General features: G+C 43.0%; 1 protein-coding gene across 4 annotated transcripts in view; it reads left to right on the top strand.

The window, feature by feature from the left end:
- The window catches only part of NEK11 (NIMA related kinase 11), an 83,006-nt gene extending 66,127 nt beyond the window's left edge, over positions 1 to 16,879 (top strand). For 3 of the 4 annotated variants that reach the window (XM_060280641.1, XM_035130286.2, XM_035130288.2), the window contains 2 exons: positions 5,659 to 5,755; positions 12,770 to 16,879. In XM_060280641.1, coding sequence (XP_060136624.1) covers positions 5,659 to 5,755; positions 12,770 to 12,971 — 299 coding nt within the window. In that variant the 3' untranslated portion in view covers positions 12,972 to 16,879. Of the gene's footprint in view, positions 1 to 64; positions 1,239 to 5,658; positions 5,756 to 12,769 lie in introns of those variants that run through there. The other variant, XM_060280642.1, reaches the window with a different exon arrangement.
- The last annotated feature ends 2,561 nt before the right edge of the window (positions 16,880 to 19,440 follow it).

The following is a 19,440-nucleotide window of genomic DNA, read 5'->3' as shown; positions in this document are numbered from 1 at the left end:
ATTAGAGAATTATTGCTGTGATGTCGATGGCCTTATTAACACATGCTCCATTTTATCCTCATAGATATGTTTATGGAGTATGAACCAAGGCCAGCTAAGAGCTCCTTTTATAATGAGTAGAACCTACTTCTACATGCAGTGATGAAACAAAGCTATAGGAAAACCAATGGCATCAGATGATCAGCAGTAGGTTTCAAAGGAGCAGGTAAACAAACAAACATGCCTGTTGGTCCTGTCCCCAGTCTCCACTAGTGTATCCAAAGCTGTGAACACAGCCTTCACTTGTACAACTTGTATGCACAGAGGCTTTGTTCAAAACTTTGGTTGAAGGTTGGGGATGGAGCCAACATGGACATTAATCCCACTCTTCCATGCCAATGCAGTCAAATCACTAGATAGGATGCCTCAATTAGCTACAAAAAGCTATTTCCTCACTGAAAGTACATGAGTAGGATTGCCATATTTCAAAAAGTAAATAAAAACCAGGACCCCCCCCAAAAAGCTGTTGAGCTTTTTTAAAAAAAACAAACAAACAAACAAAACGCCAAAAAAACCACCACGATTTTTCCATTGACTTGCCTAAAATCCAGGACAAAGTGCCACCTTTCAGAAATTCTTCCCAGACGTCATGAGACCACCAACTTGCAGAAGCACATCAGGCCTCGGGCTGATCAGTGCTTAGGTGTGACTTCTGGGAAACAGAAACATGCCACATTTGGTTCTATGATGAAGGAGAAATGGGATATACATGTATGGGCAGGAGGAAATCATGAGTCTAGTTTAGCAGTATTGGACCTTGAGTGGGCTTTTCTAGCTCCAACATGCTATCCACCCAGTGCTATTTTTCTAGAAAAAGAGGTACTGGAACCATGAATGCCTCCCTTGTTCTCTTATAACAGCAATGGCACCCACCTGAGAGGTGCTGGAACTCAGTTCCAGCTGAGAAAAAGCCCTAATACCTCCTCAGATGGTTTCTTCTTGTTGTTGTTTAGTCGTTTAGTCATGCCCACTCCTGTCTTCTGCTGCCTCCCGTAGTTTGGTCAAACTCATGTTAGTAGCTTCGCGAACACTGTCCAACCATCTCGTCCTCTGTCGTCCCCTTTTCCTTGTGCCCCCAATCTTTCCCAACATCAGGGGCTTTTCCAGTGAGACTTCTCATGAGGTGGCCAAAGTATTGGAGCCTCAGCTTCAAGATCTGTCCTTCCACTGAGCACTCAGGGCTGATTTCCTTCAGAATGGATAGGTTTGATCTTCTTGCAGTCCATGGGACTCTCAAGAGTCTCCTCCAGCACCATAATTCAAAAGCATCAATTCTTCAGCGATCAGCCTTCTTTATGGTCCAGCTCTCACTTCCATACATCCCTACTGGGAAAACCATAGCTTTAACTATATGGACCTTTCGGCAAAGTGATGTCTCTGCTTTTTAAGATGCTATCTAGGTTTGTCACTGCTTTTCTCCCAAGAAGCAGGCGTCTTTTAATTTCATGCCTGCTGTCACCATCTGCAGTGATCATGGAACCCAATAAAGTAAAATCTCTCACTGCCTCCATTTCTTCCCCTTCTATTTGCCAGGAGGTGATGGGACCAGTGGCCATGATCTTACTTAAGTTTCTAAGCAAACTCAAATCCACTTCTCCCCAGGCTTAGAAGTGGAGTTAAACCAAGCACGTTCTTTTCTGATCGAGCTGATGTGTACACATTTGCATTGCACATTTGGAGGGTGGAATTTTTCTATGCAATAGGGAGTTTTGTAAATGCAAAGGCTCCAGAACTATCAGGAATAGGAAGTAGGCAAGAGGGAGATATTAAACAAATAGATAAACAAACTAAGTAAATTGAGTGAGAAGCCACCTTGGAAATTAAGGGGTATATAAATCAATACATTAATAATTAAAAGATTGCTGGTTTAATTTGCTTTTTATTTTTATGGAAGTCCCAATTTCTTTTATTTTCAGTTGGGTTTTTTTTTGGGGGGGGGTGTTGGATAATGGAAAAAAAGTGTCCATTTCCAATTTGCCACTAATTTGCATACAATCCCATGGGAGTTAAAGCATTCAGATACAAAATGAAAAAGCTGCAAAAGGTGCTTGTAGCCATTTAACACCAACTGAGTATATTGCCCACTTCATTATATAACTTAATTAAATAAGAGATTACAGCTTTAGGCCTGCAATGTAGACACTTCATCATAAGGAGCCAAGAAAAGATGTGATACCAACAGAAGAAACTGGAGTGGTTTTTAGGTAGCCACATGTTGAATCTCCCTGAACACTGGATCATAGTCTAGTTAGACCAGGGGTAGCTAATGTCATGTCCAGGAGTGACCCAAGACATTTTGACACCTGAAGCAAACCACAAAATGGCACCCCTCTCCCTGCCAGGGAAGAAGGGCTGAGTGAATATCTAAATCAGGAACAAGGCAGGGAGGGAAGAAAGAGCTACATCAGGCACTGCTGCCCCTGTAGATCCTGCTGCCTGAGGCAGTTGCTTCACCTTTCCCTTTGGGTGGGCCGGCCCTGGTGGTGTGATCCAGATGTTGTTGGCCACTTGTCTTGGATGATTGGAATTGTAGTACACTCAGCATCTGGAGTGCATAGCATTATTTAACCATGGGCTGGAGTGTCAGACTAGGACAAGAGAGAGCCAGGTTCAAATTCTTGCTTAGGCATGAAGCTCTCTAGGTGACTGAGCCAGTCACTCTGTCACAGCCTGATACAGGGTTGTTAGAAGGAAAAAATGGAGGGGGAGGGAAGAGCTCATTGGAGGATAGGCAGGATATAAATAAACAATACCAGTGTAGCATCCAGGGAGATCCTGTTTTCTATTAACTGAACAATGTGTTTGTGACATAGTGGTGAGTGTGAAGACCAATCAATGCTCCTTTCGTGCTGATCTGTATTCTTTCTCTAAAATACTTTAAAGCATTTTCATTACAATCTTTCTACATAGTTAAAAAGCCTACTTTGCTTTAGATGTCATATTATTGGTCAGACAGCACCTCTCTCTCAAAATACCGTTTCCAGAACTTCTGGATTTTTTGTACGTAAAAGTTAAAGAATTCCACTTGCCAGTGTCCTATTAAAGCCAAACATAGTCCTTTTTTGGCCACAAATTTTGGATATTGTACACATGATGAGCCATCACATGTATTAAATATGTAGTTATTTTCTGACACCGCAGTTTTTTGACATTGGACTGGTGCTTAAGTTTAGCATGCCCCATGCTAAACTTTGATTTTCTAGCGTTAAACCCCCATCCTCGCCCTCCCGCACTTCATTTATGATTTATCCGTGTATTAGATGATAAGAACAACCTTCAAACAAAAGGAACGTTGCATTTGGTGTGTGGGAGGCTTAAATGGTGTGCTTGCACTGTTTTGTGTCGTGTGTGTAAAGCAGTTGGTGGAATCTAAAAAGATCAAGGTTCAGTTCATTAACATTAATGAATGATAATGTTCATTAAACATTTACGGATTGCAAGTTGCAAAACGATGCAATGTAGCTATAATGAATGGGCCAATGTGACTGTTTTTGTATCTTCTACAGTGCTCAAGTTATGTAACAATGGGATGTAATGCTTTGTGTAGAAGCTTATCGTGTCCCCGCTAATTTTACTATATAAACGTTTTCAAAAGTGATCTTGCTAGCAGAGCGCAGAGGCAATGCACAATGAAGGTGATCCATTTTATAGTCACATAATGTCTCCACGAGAGTATAAATTTGCATGAATTGGAAAGAGTTTTGCAGTCTTAAGCAAGAACTATTTTTGGCCTTCATTTTGCTGATGAAACATCTCGAGCTGATCAAAAGCGTTTTGTTGTCCCCAGCATTCCTTGAGAACAAATCTGTGCTACCCAAAGTGTACTTCTGAAGAAGTGTTGCTGTTGAATCAGCTTTTGAATCTATGCAGGAAAGAACTCACAGATTTAGCTGCCAGCAGTTACTATAAAAGCAGTATTAACACACCAGCAATACAGCAGCCTCATGTGGTTAGAAAGTTGTAACGCCTGGGTCGATGGCCGGGGGCTAGGTTCAGTGTCTAGGGGATTTTCTACTTCTATTGAGTTCTGGCTCATGCCTCCACCCAGGAAACCTGGGAGTCCAGTTTGGATGTCTAAACAGCAGTCATTCAACAACACACACGCCTAGGATGTATGTTCCAGCAAAAAGGCTGCAACAGCAACTGGGGTGCATTGCAGTGAGGAATTCCAACCAGCAGAAAACAGCAGTGAAGCTCCTCCAGCTCCAAGCCAATAGGAAGCGCTAAGCCAAGTCCAAAATACTGGGGATAGGGCTAAGCTTCCCCTCCTAGGTGTGTTTTCAGCAAAGCATTCCACAAGAGGGGAGGTGGGGGTAGAAAGGTGAGCACATGTGTGACAGTCTCTATTTCTAATGTATATGCTTGATAAAATAATGCCACGGTATGACAAAAAGGGGGCAGGGGTTAAGGAAGAGCTGCAGAAACTAATCAGGGTCTATAGACAGAGCTCAACCCAAATCTCCACGGTGCTTGTAGAAATCTGTCCCAAGACTTCATATGCAACCCATCTCTATAAAGCTTCGTAACAATGAATGAGCTGGTTTCTAACTTTATAAACTGAGCTAAATTATTTGTGCAAGATACATATGTTACTGGAGAGGGCAATAATGTAATCAGGGACAGGTTTTGTTGGTCCAATAGCCAGCACGAAGGCAAAAACCTAATAAAAAAATTGGGTTATTTAGTCCAACTTTCCAGAAAAGCTGAGAAGGATGCCTTTAATAACATTTCACGTTAAAGGAATCTGAAATATTATAGGTGTAAAACTACTTGGGGCATTGCTAGAATAAGAGTGTGCAGACTACGCAAATCACAGTGACACATCCTGAAAATATATATTCTTTATGTTTTGCCATTAAGTTAAGACATCATGTCCATAGTGGATTAAAAGAACAACAGCAACAAGCAGCTTAAGGTTGGTTTTGATCCATATTTGGACTCTTACGCACACACACGTCTTTAATGGTAGTCTGTGATGGGAATATTAAGTTTAACCTTTTAACTTGTTTGTTTAAATGTATTTGTTTACTTATAGCAGGCATCCCCAAACTGTGGCCCTCCAGATGTTTTGGCCTACAACTCCCATGATCCCTAGCTAACAGGACCAGTGGGCGGGGAAGATGGGAATTGTAGTCCAAAACATCTGGAGGGCCGAAGTCTGGGGATGCCTGACTTATAGCATAGCTGCTTTCCCCACACTCCTCATGCAACAGTGGAACTTCACCAATCTTTGCAGTTTCTAGAAAAATCCTCTGACTGCTACTTCTCCAGCTGTGCTTTCAAGATTTGATGAAATTTGAAAAACTGGGGGGCGGGGATTGCTTCTTTGTGCAGTTTCTCCTACTGTTATAGGAGTTTCCCCCACAAAAACATCTTTTACAAGACATGGTGTAGATCTGGCGTGCGCTATCATACTGAAACCGTCGCTGTCCCTGCTGAGCCAAGTTGCCTTAATGCGTATTTAATAAGCTAATTTGTCTTTAATCAAGGCAGCGCTTACCTGTGACAAAGGTGAATCGCTAGCCTTTTCTTGATTGTCCTTGAATAGTGCTATGGATCTGTAGTGATGTTGAGGGGAGCAAGGTGAATGAGGTTGTCTATCTCTGCATTGATCTGTAGGCACTGGGACTGTCACCAGAGCGACTCCGCTGGGACCCGAACGATCAGGAGTGCTGAGTGGCACCACGGCTGCAACCAAGCTGAGGAGTATGAGGGAGTAAGTTGCCTTTTAGAGATGCTAGTTTTTGCATGCATATAACAAACAAACAAAAAAACCTGATTCCAGAATATTAAGATTACAACCACATCTTTTCCAGCGGCAGTTACGTTTTACTTCAGGATGCTTTCTCTCTTCTTTGCACAGTATCTGTCATTTATTTTGAAGTGAGACATCGTCTCATTGGTCTCTGCCAGTCTCTAAACTAGTTATTTTATCCTTTTGTGTTATCATCTCAGTGCAAATCTGATCAATCAGCTTTGCTTAGCCATGTCCAAAACTCTGCTTTTATGGTTGCCTGCTCTCTTTGACTGCGTGCAATCCTCCTCCTTCTTCTTTTGTATATAATTTTTATTCAATTTTCTGTTTTGCAATTTAAAATACTCATTTTACATCCTTAAAATATCAATGACTTCCCTTCTTCTCTTTCTCTTTCCATGGTTCATTTACATATCATAAATCCCTGTATATTTTATAAAACTTATACCATTCAGTATTCCATTATTGCATCCATCAAAACTTATTTATACTGTTGAATTTATCTTAATGCTGCCAGCGTTTTCAGCTGTACAGCAATTATTTCCCATATATTCAATAAATGTTTTCCAATCTTCTCTAAAAGTATGTTCTTCTTGTTCTCTTATAGTTGTGCATATTCTGCCAACTTAAGTTGCCATTCTTCTTTGGTTGGGACCACACTCATTTGCAATTTTTGGGCTAACAAAACACAGCCCGCAGTAGTAACATACATAAATAACCTTTTCTGACACCTGGGACTTTCAGTCTGAATTATCCCCAACAGAAAGGACTCTGGGTTTGGGGGAGGGACGGGACGGGACGTACTTATAGATATATAGGATAAGATTGATTTATTATGGTTCTTGACCAACACACACACACACACACACACACACACACACACACACACACACACATATATATATATATATATATATATATATATATATATATATATTATAGTGTTCATGCACAAAATGAAGAAATGTGCATGCACACGAAAGCTCATACCTCTTCCCCAGCCATCAACATCATCTCTCTTTCTAAATTTGTGAGCCACGTTTAAAAGCCTTTCAGAACCATTGGCATAAGCCACTCCACTTCCCTGTGGGGCAGTGTTGCAGGCAGGCCACGCACTCTCCCCATGCACGGCAGGGGCGTGGCAGTGCCCCCACGCCACAGGGGAGTCCCGGCTGCGTCACGCCCCCAGCCAACCAATCCAGGTGGCTGGGGGGGGCATGACTTACCGTATTTAAGCAGCCACACGGCTGGGGGATCTCCCTCTTTGTTCCTGCTTCCCCTGCTGGTGGTTGACCCTTACTGGACTGCCTGCATGGTGGGCAGGAGTCAGATATAGTCTGTTCAATTCCAGTGCCTAAGCCAATACCACTCACATTCTGTAACCAATAAGGTTGTGACCTTAATTAGCCGATTAACCTAAAATACTGGTGTCCATGTGTTTTATTATTCAACAAATGGGAGAGGGCTCGGGGCCTTGACACGCAAAAGCCATTGGGAGGCAACATGATGGGAGACACCTGGCTTGAGAGCAGTACATGTGAAAAGGATCTAGGAGTCTTGGTAGACCACAAACTTGACATGAGTCAACAGTGTGATGAAGCAGCTAAAAAAGCCAATGCAATTCTGGGCTGCATCAATAGGAGTATAGCATCTAGATCAAGGGAAGTAATAGTACCACTGTATTCTGCTCTGGTCAGACCTCACCTGGAGTACTGTGTCCAGTTCTGGGCACCACAGTTAAAAGGAGGATACTTGCAAGCTGGAAGAGGGCAGCCAAAATGGTCAAAGGCCTGGAAACGATGCCTTATGAGAAACGGCTTAGGGAGCTGGGCATGTTTAGCCTGGAGAAGAGAAGGTTAAGGGGTGATATGATAGCCATGTTCAAATATATTAAAGGATGTCATATAGAGGAGGGAGAAAGGCTGTTTTCTGCTGCTCCAGAGAAGCGGACATGGAGCAATGGATTCAAGCTACAAGAAAGAAGATTCCACCTAAACATTAGGAAGAACTTCCTGACAGTAAGAGCTGTTCGGCAGTGGAATTTGCTGCCAAGGAGTGTGGTGGAGTCTCCTTCTTTGGAGGTCTTTAAGCGGAGGCTTGACAGGCATATGTCAAGAATGCTTTGATGGTGTTTCCTGCTTGGCAGGGGGTTGGCCTGGATGGCCCTTGTGGTCTCTTCCAACTCTATGATTCTATGAGCTGAGTCCGCTAAACTGCTGTTGGCAGCCTCCTGGCTGATTAATGGGAACTGAACTTTATTCTTGGGACTTATCTGTAGCTTCATGATTTGGGCCCTTGTGTGTGCCTGACTACAGAACAACAGAACATGCATAATCGGCTTAGGCATTTATACCATTCTCTTTCAGTGAGGGAATCAAAAGAAAGGGAGGGAAATGACTCTAAAATACATGGCATCTCGTGTTCTTTTTACAAAGAAACCTAAGAATACATGCAATAAGCTCAGAGTTTAATGGCAGCGAACTTAATAGTGCAGTTTAAATATTCAAGAACATGTAGATGGGTACAATGGAAAAGCTTTCATGGACCCAAAATGTAAGTAAATTAAAATTTTGCAGTACAGCAGTGACTGCTTCTCGTTCAGTCCCCAGTGTCTTCTACTCAGCAGTGCACCAGGATTAGGCACAAGGCATCATCATTGCCTGCTGAGTCTAAGTGAAATTGTCTTTCAGAAGCTGCAAAAGAAAGGCATTTTGTGATATTTTTGTTCTTTCACCATGAATGGCCATGTTTCTCATTGCTTGAGATCCAGAAGGCTTATGTATATAAGACCCTTAGGCCTATGACGTTGGCATCAAATGCCCATGTCTCTTAAAAATTCAGAAAGAAAGGTCATGTTGAAGTAATTGATTGAGCACGGCATGATCTTTAAGCTTAGCTGACAGCTAGCTAAGAAAAAGTCCACTTTTCCATAGCAAAGCGGTACATAGTCCATGTGAGTGCTTAGAATAATGCCGAGACTTTCTAAATAGCTTCAATGTGCTCCTGTTGAGCTCAAAGGTTGTTTTACTATTGATTTCCATGAGAACCCCCCTAACCAGTTATTGGGCATGAAAACTTTCCAATAACCACATTCAAATAAATCACTTTTACGTATGTTTTCCTCTTTCTATCAGCAAATTTCATGGTGTAACTTAAGTCCCTTTGCCCTCTTCGGGTGAGCGGCTTTGTGGGTAGGCATGGTGTCTTCCCTGCAAACTGACCTATTGCCGGCCAGATCATAATCCTACCACAAAATTGGCCAATGGCAGCAGGAATCCAGGGGGCGTTACCTGGGTGCTGTGCCAACTGACCAGTAGCGGCGCTTGAATGCCCAGATGGGGGCTAGGGCCATACCACTCCTCCAACAGGGGGACATCCCCCGCCAGCGGCTTCACCCTTAGAAATACTCCCAGTGGAAGGACAGGAGTGCATTGTGCCATCACTTACCTCAGTGTCTATGGCCAAACCTTTCACACCTGTAACCAATAAAGTTGTGGCCTTATTTGACTCCAAAACTCAATATGCTGTGTGTTGTCTAGTTATTTGCACCTTAGGGAATAGGGTGGTCGCAAGGCCCCACCACACAAATAAATTCCTAAGTGAGAACTGGACCCAACTAATTCATACTCAGAATACAGTGGTACCTCTGGTTAAGAACTTAATTCGTTCCGGAGGTCCGTTCTTAACCTGAAACTGTTCATAAACTGAAGCACCACTTTAGTTAATGGGGCCTCCTGTTGCTGCCGCACCGCCGGAGCATAGTTTCTGTTCTCATCATGAAGCAAAGCTCTTAACCTGAGGTACTATTTCTGGGTTAGCAGAGTTTGTAAAGAAGAGTTTGTAACCTGAAGTGTTTGTAACCCGAGGTACCACTGTATACCTATCAATGGACTGTACTAACTTAAGTCTGCTTAAATAAATAAATGGTTTTGAAAAAGGTTTAATCTTAAACAAAGAAAGTTAAATCAATATTGCATTCTGTTGGTACGCAATAAATAAAATTAAGATTATGGCCTTGCATCATCTCCAAATTTCTCATTCCAAAAATAAATAAAAATGATCCATTTCTCAACAAGTTGTTCTCTTACATCACATTTTGCCTTGCTTAAATGCAATATGTTAACGTATATATTACGTTATGTCCTATATTTTAAAGAACCATTCTGACAAAAGAAGAATGCATCCTTCCCTCAGAATACATTGAAACTGACACATATCAGTAATCTGAGTGTTGTATCATTTGGCCCCCCTTCTTAATAACTGTCACCATTAGTTGCTTTTGACATTCCCAGCTGATACTTCCATTGAACTGGAATCCTTAGTGACTACCGAGGACTCAACTACATTAGTCAAAAAGCAACAGTGTTTTAAATGTGCTATAAACATGCAACACCAGATGGCGCTGTAGAGTACAAAACTTTTCTATGTGATTTTTACCTACAGTATATTCCTGCGTATAAGACTACTTTTAAACCCAGGAAAATCTTCTCAAAAGTCAGGGGTCGTCTTATACGCCGGGTCGTATTTCTTATACAGCGAGTATATCCCAAACTCTATATTTTAACTGTGAAAGTTGGGGGTCGTCTTATACGCCGGAATATACAGGGTTTTTTTTCTCCTTTCATTATAACGATTTAATTTATTACTTAATTATAGCATTTCCCCCTGTGTGTAGATCCACCTTGAGTATTAACTGAGAGTCAAATATGTGTGGCTATGTTATCAGGGCTGGCCCAAGACATTCTAGCACCTGAGGCAAACCCCAAAATGGTGCCTCCCACCACCAGGGGAAAAGGGTTGAGTGAAGATCTACAACAGGAACAAGCGGGGTTGGGTGGAATAGAGATTTACCATCAGGAACTAGAGTGGGTGGATCAAATCAACCTTACTCCATGGCTGAAGTGGGAATCACAGCAGAACAATCCACAGTTCATTTCAACACACTAATTCATGTTTGCTCTGATGGCAGAGGAAAACGGTCATCATTGCTATCTATCAAACATATAAGCGTCCTTTCAACCTCAGGTTATTATTCTGGTGTTCTGCATTATTATTCCACTGTAATATGTAATTGATTTGACAGCAAATCTTTTTATCCTTGGTAGAAAATTATACTTCTAAACATGTATTTTTCAGGAATGGGGTTTGGAGTGTGTGTGTGTAAGCTTCAGAAGAGGGAGCAGTCTTCTTTGCATTCCCCCTTGTTCTGTTCTTAAATATTAGCTAGGCATTTATGTTGCAGGTCAGAAAATAGCAAATGGCTTCTACGGACTATATACTAGGGGTGCCTCACCTTTGGGGGGCTGTGGGTCACACAATCCACGATCAGCCCCTGGAGGGGTGGTATTATTGTTATTATTAATAATAAAGTTTATATACCACCCTCCCTCGGAGGATTGACAGCACTGGCAGCTCCTCGTAGCATTGCCCTGCGCTAAGAGGACCAATGTTGTGCCACGAGGCCGGAGGTGCTGCCATCTTCGTCCACATTGCCCCTGGTTCTCAACATAGTCTTGTTGCAGGGTAATGCCCAGAAGTATTTTGGGAGAAATGGCATGGCAGTGGCTCCAGCCACATGGCACAATTTTCCTCTCAGAACCTGGCCCCGATTTTTTAAAAATTAAATTACAGTACCACCTCTACCTGTGATCACAATCTGTTCCGGAGGCCCGTCCACTGGGTGAAACCGGACGCTAGTAGAGGCGCTGTTGTGCACATGCACATTCGGTGGCAGTGTGCTTCTGCACATGCGTAGGTGGCAGCAGCCGCTTGTGCGCATGCGCGGATGGCAGGAGCCACTTCCGCACATGCGCAAATTGCAGCAAACCTGGTGTTTACTTCCGGGTTTGCCGCGGCCGCAACTGGAATGTCCAAAAGAAGAGGCGGATGTAAGTAAAGGTTCCACTGTAATAGAGCTTATGTAAGCATGGTGGAATCCGCTAGGGTTCTTGGGCCTTCTTGCCTGAGGGTGCCAAGTACTGGTGCTAGATTTGGTCACTGAAGTGTATCTTTTTGCCTTCTGTACACTGAATTGAGGTGGGGGTCTCACTCTCTTAGACTAAAACCCTCTGTCCTAGTAGGACAGCACAAGTATAATTTTCATTAATGAAGCATGCTTATACAGTAGTACCTCAGTTTATGAACTTAATCCGTTCCTGAAGTCCGTTCTTAAACCGAATCCGTTCCTAAACCGAGACGCACTTTCCCTAATGAGGCCTCCCGCCGCCAGTGCCCTTCCACCGTTCAGTTTTCTTTTGTAGACCAAGGTAAAGTTCACAAACCGGAAGAGTACTTCCGGTTTTGCGGAGTTCGTAAACCAAATCGTTCGTAAGTAGGACTGCTCTTAAAGCGGGGTACCACTGTATTAGATTTTAAAAGAGAGGAGATTCTATTTTCAGAAGACAAGTGCCATTTCCACTTTGTGGTGAACTACAGTCTTCCTCTCTTTTGGTAAGTGTCTAAAGCAGGCATCCCCAAACTGCGGCCCTCCAGATGTTTTGGCCTACAACTCCCATGATCCCAAGCTAACAGGACCAGTGGTTGGGGAAGATGGGAATTGTAGTCCAAAACATCTAGAGGGCTGAAGTTTGGGGATGCCTGGTCCAAAGGATGATTTATGAAGCATGGCTGTGCTATCTACTTACTCCATGAAAATTGTTCAGAGCTTTTTTATAAAATCCAGAGGCTGTAAATATGCATGCAGGAGCTGGTGTTGTGATAAAAGTATCTTACTGAATCAAATTTTCTTCATATATGTTGCGTGTGTGTTGTGATGCATGCATTACACACACACACACACACACACACACACACACACACACACACACACACACATATACACATACATACATACATACATACATACATACATACAATTTTGTTCAAATGCTATGGAAAGTTGCCAGATACAATATCTGTCTAATTATAGTAATTTATAATCCAGCTCACTTGCTGGCATTCATTTTCTGTTGACAGGTCAGCCATTCAGAAACTGGGAACAGAAACCTTTGAAAAAGTTTATGAATTCCTGCAACGAGCAAGACGACAGAATGCAAGTGAAAACGAAATCAGAGAATACCTGGAAAAAATGGTGTCTCGGGCAAGTGACTGTTTTGAAGTAGATCAGCTCCTCTATTTTGAAGACCAGCTGAAGGCTTCTGAAGAAGCCTCTGTGTGACATCGAAGAATGGTTTTACTTGGAGCATCAGAAATCAATAAATGGGGCAGTGTTCAGATGGAAGCAGGCATTATGCCATAGGGTTAGGGCAATGAGTATCATGGAGACACTGACAGGAATAATGTATGCCATTTTCTTATTTGAGACAAATAGTACTCTTACTATCTCCAGGTGAAACCAGGAGATCTTTGATTGATTCCTACAGCAGTATTGACACTTGGAGCTCAATAATCATTGCCTCGAAAATTGCTGGATTATGGCTGCCGATCACAAGTGTGCGTACTCGAGTACTCCATTGGGAGAAATTGGGGTGTTCAAAAGCCTGCATTTCAGCCATGTTTCAAAATGATATGCAAGGAAATGCTTGAGATGTGAGGTACAGGGATAATACGGGATAGAGGGGAAATAAAACACTTCACTTTGATTTACTTCTATCGTGCAAAGAAGGAACCTTGTAAGAAATTTTTAAAATCAATGTTGGGGCTGAATCAGATGGTCTCCAGCAAACATTTTCAGTGTGACAAAGGTGCTCTGAGAAGGGGGGGGGGAGGTTTCTAAAATCCCCCAAGAAGTTTGCCTCTTTTTGCACCAGTTTTCTGCTTGTTTGCTTCTTCAATCAACTGCAGCATTTTTGTCTGTTTCAAAATTAGATCCTCTTCCTTGCAATCAGTTGGTACTGCAAAGGGATTATAATGCAGGGCGGCTGACACAGCCTCATGCCAGCTTCTTCTGCCTACATACCAGATGTTGGGAGGAGGGATGGTTAAGGTTGCTTGAATGTGTGCCAGGGCCTGCATTGCCATCTTCTCCCCGCAACACCTCCATGACAAAACAAACCCTACAAAAGACCTGAAGAAAAAAGGGGGCGGGGTTAAAATATTTGCAGAACACGCATTGCTGGTGCGCTTTTGCCCTAGTAAATGAATTGCTTTGTAAACTATTAACCTGCTTTTTTCTGTTTATACCAGTGATCTGTGACCATGCTTTATCTAAAAGTCCTAACACCAGCATTTCTCTTCCCATTTTGCAAATGGCACCCTTGCGAGTTAAATGCGAATTTAAAAAAATAAAAATAAAATGCCATGTTGTTCTGTTTATGCCGCAGCTGTTTCCATCTGGTCTCTTGAAATTCCCTACTTTATTTGCAAGCACAGAAATCAGGAGGACCATTTCACCCAATTCCTCTGGGCAAGAAGAAATTTTCTAACGGTTTCTCTGGGGCTCAGCATTAACAGTGATAGTAGCACAGCTCCCATACCCCTCAAATATGGTGTGTGTGCTGCCACTGCAAAGATCAGCAGCAGCAACAAGTGCACTGGCAGCCTGCCCACCACACTGCCTTCTTGACGGTGCCCCCACACCTAGGCCTTCCTTGAGCATTGGAAGGAAATGATTGCTGCCACCCAAAAGACCGTGAATAACGAAGGAAACTCTGCAAAGTGATAAATTTTGGCTCAGCTCCACTTTATGCAAATCTTGCAACTTTTCACTTTGCTTCGCGGTCAGCACCCTCTTAAGATTTCCTGTGCTTTGGGGGCCAAGTGATACAGCCTCATCTGCTGAGTCGTCTGTTACTAGTTCATCGTAGGTTCTGAGCATCGCAAAGACCGTATTAGAGGATGGTTTAATATCACACCATTAAGAGTCCTCAACCCCTGGGGCTTTGGCATTATAAAGCTGCAAAGAACAATCTTTGGGTGAACAAGACTCCCTGGAGCAATTGGCCCTCAAAAATCCATTAACTGTAACCTTTACATGTTGTGGCTACCCACTCTGCTTCAGGTAAACTCTCTCAAGAGCTTTTTGATGCATTTTTTTATTTATTTATGAAAGAGACCGAGCGAGCAAGATCCAAGCAACTCCGGCAAATTCTATTTCATGGGTACGTTTCCAAGATACCCAAAGCTCGCAGCACCTGATCCCTTCACAATCTATTGCTCTGATTTACAACTCGCATACACTGCCGCAGGCAAGCAAGCAGAGTTCTGGCCGTGCCAATTCCCCAGTTGCTTCAACAGCAGATCATCTCCATGGGCAGCAGGGGCTGCTAAGGTGCCCTGTTAAGTATGGTGTTTTAATTCACTGAGATTGCAAATGCTTGCATGCATTAAAGTGGTACCTTGGTTCTCAAACTCAATCCGTTCTGGAAGTCCGTTCCAAAACCAAGGCGCACCTTCCCATAGAAAGTAATTCAAAATGGATTAATCCGTTCCAGACCTTTAAAAATAACTCCTAAAACAGCAATTTAACATGAATTTTACCATCTAACGAGACCATTGATCCATGAAATGAAAGCAATAAACAATGTTTCAATCAAAACCAGTAGCTGAACTGGGTTCCACACAGTCACAAAAAGAAAAAAAGAGCCGCTAAAACAAAAACGCAAAATAAATAGCAAAAACAGACAGACCTCAGCGTAACACTCAAAACGGAAGTGTGGCACTCAAAACGGAAGTGTGGCACTCAAAACAGAAGCGTAACACCCAAAGCGGAGCATGTTTGACTTCTGAAAAAGTTTCCAAAACTGCCAGTGGTTTGCAGTGTTTGGGGTCCAAGTTGTTTGAGTACCAAAGCATTTGAGAACCAAGGTACCACTGTACTGTGTGTTCAAATTTGATTAGTTGGTAACTTAATTCTAGAGAGTTATCTAGTAGTTCTCAAGTGATTGGCTCACATTGGCCACATGGGAAGTATCTAGTGAAGGAGAGACCCCATTTTATGTGAAGCAAGACAACTGCGTTTTAGAATCCACTGTGAACACTGCTAATTTGCATAGAGTGTCAGAATGCTGCTTCTCTGCTTGAAAGAGAGCAAAGCTGCAGGAGAAGGTAGAAGTGAAAATCTTTTATAGGAGCTGCAAGGCATGACCTAATTGAGATACAGAAGACTGAGTGCTGAGCTCTGGAAAGAGTGAAAACTTCTGGTTTGCCTGAGCACATTAGCACCCACTTGTTTGCAGGAGTTGAGACACTTGGCTATGGAGCAAAGGGGCTGTGTAAATCAGGGCAATGGAGGAATCATGTGCAGTAAGTGAAATAGAAATCCTTGAAAGTTTGCCTGTCATGGGGCTCTTCCAGACAGGCTCTTTATTGAGCATTCATCCTGATATGCTTATGTGAAGGTTGTGCTATATCCAGGTCCTTATTGAGCATTCATTCCAATCTGTTTGTGGGGAGCTGATACAGCAATGAGCATTCATCCGGATTTGCTTGTGCAGTGTTTATGCATCTTCCCACTAAGCATTCGGTTATCCAACACTTTCAAGTATATTTCCCCATTACTTTCCCTAATTGCAAAAAAAGTCAGCTACCATTGTAATTGCAAGAATGCCACCCAACTGCAGTGCCAGTGCCTGCATTTTCAACTGGAACGCATGCCAATTTGCATTTGTGGGAATAAAACTAAGGACAACACTGTCTAATGTTCTGCAAAACCAATTTTCAGCTGATATTAAACCTGGAACTGAGTGCATTTTCCTTCACTTTCCTCTCGCCTCTTAGCCTTCTACAGATTTAACGCGGCCTTTCTCCTGCTCTTTTCTGCATTCGATTCCTTAGTTTATTTTGTTATAGATCTTTTTTATTTAAAAAATGCATGTGTTGAAACAATTGGCAAAATAAATAGGGATCCAGGTTGTGGTGTGAAGTATTTATTCCACCTCCTTCACTGACACTCATCATGTCAGAGCAGCCTGACTCTGCCCATTGAGAATGCTGTAGCCTCCCCTGCCTACAGGCAGATAATGCTTTAGGGAGATACAATTGCACACACAAAGCAAGACAAACCACAGGCTGCCTTTCTCCACCTGTCTTGAATCCAGAATTCCCAAGAGCAGAGTGCTGCTCATGCCAGGCTCCTGTTGGAGGAAGTGGGTGGAGACAAATTTTGCTCATTCTTCTTTCTCCCTGCAGCTGCTTGTGGCAGTGGCATAGAGTGGGTTGCCAGTGCCCAGGGTCGGTGTGCACACACCAAGGGGGAGCAGGCGCAGATGGTGATGGGAGCCCACCGTGCCAGCCCGGAGCAACCAATCTGCAGCGGCCTGACAGGTTGCACGTGTCACTGCAAATTCCACTCCCTTGCATTGGGGCGCCTGGTTGTGCCCCCTCAAAACTGTGCACCCGGGGCAACGGCCTCTAAGCTCCCCCACACTTATGCCCCTGACTTCTGGCATGGCAGGCTGCAGAGGGAATATGCAAATGCACCATCTTTCTTCTAGTACAGGGGTGTCTAAACTGTGGCCCTCCAGATGTTGGGCACCAAATCCCATCAGGTCCAGCTGGTATGGACTGTAGTCGCTGATGATGGGAGTTGTATTCCAGTAACATCCGGAGGACCCAAGATTTGCCACCCCTACTGTAGGGAGAGACTCTGCTGATTCTCAATCCCTTTTGCAAGCGAAGTATTCTACTCTGGACCCACCCCATAGCAAATCCCTGTTTGTCTCTCCTTTTAATGGCTACTTTTTCTTGCTTCGCCTCCCCCCAAATGAGCCACTGAGGGCAGAGGAAAAAATGGACAGGACAGAAAAGTCAGCCCACCTTTCCTCTTGTTGTGAGATTCAGAGTCCCTCTGACTTTCTCTATGTAGAGATGGTCTGCTTTGCTGTCGCTCGCCCATTGTGAGCGTAATGTGGACCTGAACTCAAAGGGAGACGAAGGTCAAGAAAGTTCTGCAGAGAGCCAAGGATAATCCATGGAATTACTGATTTTATTTACTTTGTTTAAGAATTCATATCCTGCCCTTCAGATGAATTCCCAGAGTGGCTTACAAGTACTGAATCAAAAGTACAATGTGGAAAAGCGTTTTAAAGCACTACCGGCTAAAAACAGCCAGGTCCAAAATCTAAAATGAACCTCACAAGAGATAAGGCATATTTTCCCGAGCCTTTTAAGGCTTGAGAAAATGAAGTGATCTGTTTCTGCCCACAAGAACTTCATAATAGGTGCCAGGCGAGCCTCCTGATGACTCCTGCATTCCAAAATTCAGGTGCCATTAGCAAAAAGGCCCTGCCCCCCTGAGTTTTATGTGATTGGATTTCCTTTCTGTCTTGTTGAGCATCCAAGGGATCTTCATACAAGGTACCTGATCCTTTCCCAGGGACAGACCTATGCCTTTTCAGCTGATCCATGCAACTCACAGTATGTATTTAGCTATGAAAGTTTTGTAGGTTGAGGCTGCCCTTTAAGAACAGGTTTTCTTAAATTAATTAATTAAAACTGAAGGACACGTCACTTTACATGGAAAAAGAGAGGTGTATTTTGACGGGACAATGGACAATGTGGCATCTTTCATAGTCCAAATAATAATAATAATAATAATAATAATAATAATAATAATAATAATAATAATAATTTATTATTTATAACCCGCCCATATGGCTGGGTTTCCCAGCCTCACGGCTAAGGATGAGTGGATTTGGCAATTTGAGTTTCTCTCAGTTTCTAATTTCGCAGTCTTTAGTTCTCCACATTTGTGAATTCCCCCTGCGAAAAGGTCCTCGTGAAACTTCACCAGCATTTTAGCGTGAATTTATTCTAGCATACATATTTTTCAATGCCTAAAATACACATCTTTGCCAAGCAATTTCCCTTGATGTGGTGCATCTCCTTCTCTCATAATAGAACAGGGTTTAGCCGGTAAAATTGAATGGTGGGAGATTCAGAACAGACAAAAGGAAGTACACAGTTCATAGTTACACTATAGAATTTGCCTATAATGATGGGCCACGAGCTTGGATGTCTTAATAGAGCGTTATTCATGGAAGCTAAGATTATCCATGGTTGCTTGTCCTAACTGAGGTCCAGCGCCGAGGGCCTTCTGGCGGTTCCCTCGCTACGAGAAGCCAAGTTACAGGGAACCAGGCAGAGGGCCTTCTCGGTAGTGGCACCCACCCTGTGGAATGCCATCCCACAAGAGGTCAAAGAGATAAACAACTACCAGACTTTTAGAAGACATCTCAAGACAGCCCTGTTTAGGGAAGCTTTTAATGTTTGATGGATTTCTGTATTTTAATATCTTGTTGGAAGCCACCCAGAGTGGCTGGGGGAACCCAGCCAGATGGGCGGGGTATAAATAATAAATTATTATTATTAATTATTATTACTTCTATATTACCTCCAGTATCTCCATGGATGTAGCCAGGATTTACGGGGGGCAGGCTCTATGTTGGGTATGCAGAACTTCAGTTAGTTATGCATTTCGTTAAATACGTTTATTGAATTACTTGATTTGGGGGGTGTAACGGATTAGCCCCAGGATGGAGGATTTATTACACCCTGGATTAGAAAGAGTTAATCCACCTCCAGCTTAACTGACAGCGCATCTTTAGGAGGCAGGACGGTGCCGGTTTTAAAAAGGAGGGAATAACCGTTTCGGCAGTTGGAAGAGGGGGAGGTTGGTGACGAGGAGGGAAGAAGAAGGGTGTGGGGCCAGGATAGTGGTGGTTTAGGTTAGGCTTAGGATAATTTGA

Source organism: Zootoca vivipara, chromosome 12 (genome assembly GCF_963506605.1).
Source record: "Zootoca vivipara chromosome 12, rZooViv1.1, whole genome shotgun sequence".
NCBI lineage: Eukaryota > Metazoa > Chordata > Lepidosauria > Squamata > Lacertidae > Zootoca > Zootoca vivipara.
This window is presented reverse-complemented; position numbering and strand designations above follow the sequence as displayed.